The 6,810-nt window shown below is 35.6% G+C and overlaps 1 protein-coding gene across 1 annotated transcript; it reads left to right on the forward strand.

Annotated features, from left to right (window-relative positions):
- The first annotated feature begins 2,697 nt into the window (after positions 1-2,697).
- Positions 2,698-6,137, forward strand: LOC123507958. Its single transcript, XM_045261323.1, has 4 exons — positions 2,698-2,792; positions 3,887-3,948; positions 4,471-4,639; positions 5,321-6,137. The coding sequence occupies exons 2-4, from the start codon at positions 3,933-3,935 to the stop codon at positions 5,448-5,450; spliced, it is 315 nt and encodes a 104-aa protein (XP_045117258.1). The 5' UTR covers positions 2,698-2,792; positions 3,887-3,932; the 3' UTR covers positions 5,451-6,137.
- The last annotated feature ends 673 nt before the right edge of the window (positions 6,138-6,810 follow it).

The following is a 6,810-nucleotide window of genomic DNA, read 5'->3' on the forward strand; positions in this document are numbered from 1 at the left end:
TCTCACACCTGTGTTAGTGTTTTGAAGGTGATGGGTTCCACTTACAACTCAACAGGAACTCCATTTGTCCCAAGAATAACAGTTTTCCTGATTATGTGGAGCACTGTTTCAAACTAGCCACAAGAAACATTGGTGTTTTTGGAAAAATACATCTTCAGGACTACTACATGCTCAGTAACAGGTATTGATATTACTTGGGAGAAAAAAGAATAAATATGTTCTACTATTATTTCAGGCAACTGTGATATTGCCCTTGTAGTAACACCTGAGTATGAACAAGTATGTTCTTCACGATTCATGTCGAAGGTTCATTAGGGTGCCTTCAGCCTGATGTCTTACAGTCCTTTCTGCCATGCACCATCCCCTCAACAACTCTTCTTCAGATCACTTGCTAGATACCTCCATTTTTCCATGGGTTTTCCCATACCACTCCTTAAACATTGTTGTACTACTATAGATAGGTATATATATCTATATATATATATATATATATATATATATATATATATATATATATATATATATATATATATATATATATATATATATATGGTGTCCCAAAATATGTATATACACTAGTAGCTTAGAGCGTAATTGACTTTTTTTTTTCCTATCCAGACTAAACCTTTTGTAATTACTGATGGCAGCCAGACTAAGTTTTGATCAAAAGAAATCCTCAAATGATACTGTAAGTGTGAAAACACAGTTGAAGTGCAAAGACCGTTAAGGAGGACGTTTCAAACTGATTCACCCATGCGACTTACCATCACTCGAATTAGAGATAAGTTTGAAGCCCATGCAACTGTTCAGAATGTCCATGAGAAGCATTCCAGGAGATCATGAACATGGACAACTACAAAGCAAGAAAGAGTGCTGGAAACGTAGTATCTCCAAAATCCAAGAAAATCTATGCTGCAAGCGAGTCGTGAGGTAGGTATTTAAAAATTGTCGGCTTATTGCATTTTGAAGCATTGTCAATAGAAACATTACATTATTTGATTAATTCATGCTACTCTGCTTGGGATGCAGGGGGGATGGGGAGGGATTCGAATGGGGTGTGGGGGTGAGGGGGCTATTTGAAATTTGGGGGCTGGTTAGGGGGGATTCTGCTATAAGGGTACTTTTGGGTTTCGAAAAGGGTACATTTGGGATTAAAAAAAGGGTACATTTGGGACACAGAAAGCGTACATTTGAATGGATACATTTGTAAGTGTAGAATAAGGGTAACACTATTTCATCACTAAAAATACCCTTGGTACACCCTTAATTTTACATTTTACACTTTAAACAAGAAAATTGATGCAAATAAGCTGAAAGGGAGGAGGAGGAAGCTGACATTTTTAATGGGGAGATAAATCCCAGGTGGAGCCCGTGAAGATGTTTTATGATTGAAAATTTTGTATGTTGTATTAATTTTACATTTTTACACTTTAAACAAGGAAATTGATGAAAATAAGCTGAAAGGGGAGGAGGAGGAAGCTGACATTTTCAATGGGGAGATAAATCCCAGGTGGAGCCCGTGAGATTGTATGCGCAGCATGTTCCAAGGGCTGATGCAGGCCACGACTACATGTAGATTTATTCCGACATTATTCCGTCCACACGGTTTGGCAGTCAAAAAGTTAATATTTTAGATGTTATTCCACTTCCAGGGGACGTTAATAGTAAGGGCGTCAATCCAATAATGTATGATCCTCTTACATTATCAACAATAGAGAGTATTGCCATTAAGATTACCAATCAAAGAGATAAACCTATAGAGTTTGAAGATCTTCATCCACGACACGAACACAGACACAACACACGGGGCGGAGAGAACACCATATCCGGCCACCGGTTTACCATGGCAAGCCCTGACCACCTACAATGACTTGTGAAATGGTATAACATTAAGGCTGCACTGTAAGAAATTTCTGTTTTTTTACAGTGTATTTGTTGTATTTATGAAAAGTTAATATACTGTATCAAGAAAATACAGATCAGACTGTTGGGTAAGGAATCATTTTCTTCCTAAAACCTGCATACCTTCAACACATGCTTTTGTAAATGTTTAGGATGTAATGACAAGTATATGGTGAACCACCAGAACCTTAAACACTTAAACAATAGTCTTTTATTATGATGACATGATATACAGGTAATAACCATTTATAGAGAAAATGGTTTATCTGTAATATATTGCAAATTGTCATACTTAGTTACGAAATATTTATTTTTGCTGAATGACGTAAAATGCAACACTGACTCCGAATCTATACATTAATCATGATGATAATGTACCTTAAGTGATAAAACGACGTGTATGTGAATACACTTGGTGTGACGTCATCGAAAAGTTGCCAAGTACTGCTTTTATCTGGCATTACATGTCGTCATACAAGTATCGGCTCAAAGATTAGCATAACACTAATGATTTCGAAAAAGATACTTCATGCAAATATTATATGTTCTATTTTTGACGCTCTATATGCAGAGAAGAAATCAAAAGAAGATATTACGAAAAATAAAAGATAATAATAAGCGTGACTTCGTTGACCACGACATCGAATCATACGGTAAGTTATTTGTGTTATTTTTCTCTTTCACTTCGAACATACTGACTTTTGAAAAAGCTTGGTTAATAAGAGTATTAAATAAAGTTATAAAGGATTGCGCATCGTGATCGTCAATCGTCCCTTTTCTGTTTGTCTTTGCCCACCCGCCGCCCGCCAATACAAGTATCAGACGAACTGTGTTACTGGACGAGTGGAACGCAGCTGACCAGATCTTACATCATTTCTTCGTGTACAGCGGTGAGTTAGTGATTGATTTTATTGAATTATGCATAGGCACTTACTTAACACATGTCATGTCCTTAAACAATAGCAAAGTTATTTGAAAGTAGCCTTGTATGTTCGGTGGAGGCGCCTGTACTAATTACCGTCAACTGCCGTCAGCTACCGTCATCTAACAAAATAATTACTGTATAAATAAACTGCATTGACAATAAGGCTACCGTCAACTGCCGTCAACTACCGTCAACTAACAAAATAATTACTGTTGAAATGAACTGCATTAACAATAAGGCTGCTGAAGTCAGTGAAGTTTGTTTATAATCATTTTCATGTTGAATGAGCAGCTCTACTCAGCGCACTAATGGTGGTGGTGGTGGTGGTGGTGATGATCAAAGATAATAAGACAAGAGAGAGAGAGAGAGAGAGAGAGAGAGAGAGAGAGAGAGAGAAGTGCATGACAACATTGGCGGTGGTGGTGGTAGCAGAGTAGAGGGAGAGAGTAGGAGAAAGAATGAAGGACCAGCCAGTACGCCCTCCCAGATATCAGAGAAAAAAAATTTGCTGAAGGCTGAGAAATAGTATCTGTACGTTCGGGAGAGAGAGAGAGAGAGAGAGAGAGAGAGAGAGAGAGAGAGAGAGAGAGAGAGAGAGAGAGAGAGAGAAGGAAGGAAGGAAGGAGAGAGGAGAGGGAGAAGTCAAGTGGCCACCTTACAAAGGGTAGGCTACTGAAACAGAAATGTTGTAAATGATAAACATTTCATAAAAAGGAATCATATAGTGATGGAGACCTCTATTAATAATGAAGTGTTTTTCCACTGTCTTCTACGCAGCTGACGGTAGTTGACGGCAGTTGACTTACCAGCATGCCTAACTAAGCTAGTTTCGTTCTGCAAACTTTTCTTTCACAGCCAAATACCCTCATTTATTTATGAAAACCAATGAAATGCAAACTCTTATTTTACATTAATTTTCTTAAATACTGGCTAGTGCATGTGTCGTCATGTGTTCATGTCTGTGTGAGGTGTGTGTTGTTTTGTTGTTATGACATGGATAACATGTTTATTCCAGATTTTAAAAGCTTTGTTTTATGTATGTTCATATATTTTTTTCAGCCCACTGCAACAATGACTGAAATAAGGAAGGACCTACCAAAACACCATGTTTAATAGTTTTGGTAAGTAAATAATAATAGCATTGCATTCCCATCACATAACTTTTTGCTTGTGCTGTGTTATGAAACCAATGATATATGTACCATATTCTATATAGTTTTGTGATGTTACTAGTATTTTGCATTTAGCATATGATGAATCTTAATTGTAATTTTATATGTATATGATATACTACTACCAGCCTTGTTGTGTTGTTATAGACAACACATTATTCTCCATGACAGAAATATAGGAAAGCTGTATTTACTGTATCATCCCATATATATATATATATATATATATATATATATATATATATATATATATATATATATATATATATATATATATATATATATATATTATTATATATTATTATTATTACAATTTCAATCCTACATTCATAACCCTTACAGTAATTATTTTGCAACACATAGGTAACAAATGGTCATTAAGTTCTTCAACACGAATTCTGGAAAGTTGGTTCATTATTTCCATATCGGCTCAACCTACAAAATACTGTCATAATGTTAATGCTCTTTCAGGGGAATCCAGACTGTATGCAAGCAGACACATGCTGTCTATTGATGGTGTTATTTTCAACGAGGACATTGCCACATTTGCTGCTGGTCTTGCTATGCTGTTTGCAAGCTACTACAACTTGAACATCATGTACCCTGCAGAATGTGCATCTACACTGAAATTCATTCAAAGGTAAATTCTTACTTAAACTTAATGTTAGCTTATCAAAAATCTTATCCAATTGATAGCCTGACTGCCCCTTTCCAAATCCTTATTTACTTCTCTCTTGCCTCTATCATTGAAATTCAAGATTACATACCTATGTATAGAATGTGCATATATCAATGAGCTATGGCAGGGAACTGCCGCGCCATCTGCCGCCAGTTTTGAAAGCTCTCTCGGTCCCAGTTTTCAGGGACCTCAAGTGTCTAGCTAGGCATAAATTATATTTTTCTGTACAAGTTATCAATATACCAGAGTTGTACTGGTCAATATTATATATACTATGTTTGCATGAAACAGTGTGAGTGCTGCATATCATTCCTTACCATAGCTCATTGAGTAATCTTATGTGTCTAATATAAAGATGACTACTATTTCTTCATATCATTCATTATCATTACAGATGGTTAGCAAGGTAGTCTTGTTTTTTTTTTTTTTTTTACACAAGCCACCAGAATAAATATAAAATCATTTATATGTAATATTTACATATCAGATCATTTATATATGATATCTACATATCAGTGTTTATCATTACAGATACTTCTTCAGCTCCAGCCCAGATGGGTAGCTCATAACTCTTGTGCTCCAATATAAAGATAGCAAAATCATTCATATGTTGTATCTACATAATAGTGTTTATTGTTACAGGTGTTTTGTCCGCATCAACCCTGACAGGTGTAGCAAAGTGGAGATTAAGAATTCCAAGAGGTATTCTCAAATTCATCCCAAAGTTCTGAGTTTGATTAATGCCCTTGCTGATGTGGATTGGAGGAGTTAAGGCCACAAAAGTGTGGTTGTATGGTTCTGAAGGTTTTGTTTAATTTTTTGGTTGTGATTATTATTTCAGTTATGAAATTTAAAGGAATATTTTGAAAGCTGTTCTTAGAAATTTTTGTCTCATGGAAGTTACTCTTTTTAATTTCATGTGTTGACGAGATTAATTTCTTTTCAAAATCTTCATAAAGAAATACTAGAAGTTTCTCAGCAGTTGATGTCATGGAGGTTTAGCGTTTCAAAACGTCATATTTTTGCACATTCACCACATGTAATATGGAGCATTTTGTACTTTTATATAATCTGTGATGTTAACATTTCATTCTCAGGAAAGATCTGATCAGTTTCCACATAAGTGGATTTTTAATAGTTGCCGTCATGGGAGAAATCTCAGCAAAATGGCTTTTGTACCTTAAAAATAAAATATTACTTATCAGTTGCCTTGTATTATTGTTACTTTAGAAGAGGAGGTTTTTGCAGGATTTAATGATGTTACATTGTTATATTTTTGTACAGTATTTTACTTGAATTTCTTAAAAAACTGGCCAGCAATAATATTCATAAGGATATTCTAATACTTTTATAGAGTTGTTTACAGGTTTATATATGTAACTACAGCAATTATTGCTGACCAATTCCTAAGAAGAGAATTGGGTGAAATCCTGTATGAAAATACTGGAATACAGTAATTCTAACAAAAATATCTGTAAATGAATTAATGGAAAAAATGTAAAACTTTTGCAAACAGATAAATCTGTAAACTGATTTACAGGAAAACTTTTTTAACAGATAAAATTTTACAGAGAATTAAAATTTTTACAGATAAAACTGGTCGTAAATTTTACAGAAAATGTTTGGCCGCATGGATGCCAGTAAATTTTCTGCAAAATTTACAAATTATTTTTTACAGTGTGGGTATGGATTCGTCACGCTTCCAAAGCAAGGGAAGGATGTGTTTGTACACTCTACAGGCCTCACAAGATCCCTTAAGGAGACTCCACCAAGAGAAGAGCTAATGCTTTGTCAAGTGAGACACTGAAGGAAGACAAACCGACCGTCCAGTGGAGGTGCGCAGCTGTGATACTTTTGGTTCAGTCTCACGTCTTCAGGAGGGTGAGCATGCAGGTGGGAGGGTGGGGGTTGGAATCTGGAGAAGTGGACACAATGACCCATTTATGCGAAGTGTGTGGCCAGTGTTATAATACGTCAACAACAACAACAACAACAACAACAACAACAACAACAACAACGAAACTTCCCGCCAGATCACAGCTGTGAAGTTAACGGATGCAGGCAAAACGCATGATAACACTCTATTTGTTTAAGTAACTGAAATATGTAAAAAAATGGGTTATTTTGATGTT

This window comes from Portunus trituberculatus, chromosome 23, assembly GCF_017591435.1.
Source record: "Portunus trituberculatus isolate SZX2019 chromosome 23, ASM1759143v1, whole genome shotgun sequence".
In the NCBI taxonomy this organism is placed as follows: Eukaryota; Metazoa; Arthropoda; class Malacostraca; order Decapoda; family Portunidae; genus Portunus; species Portunus trituberculatus.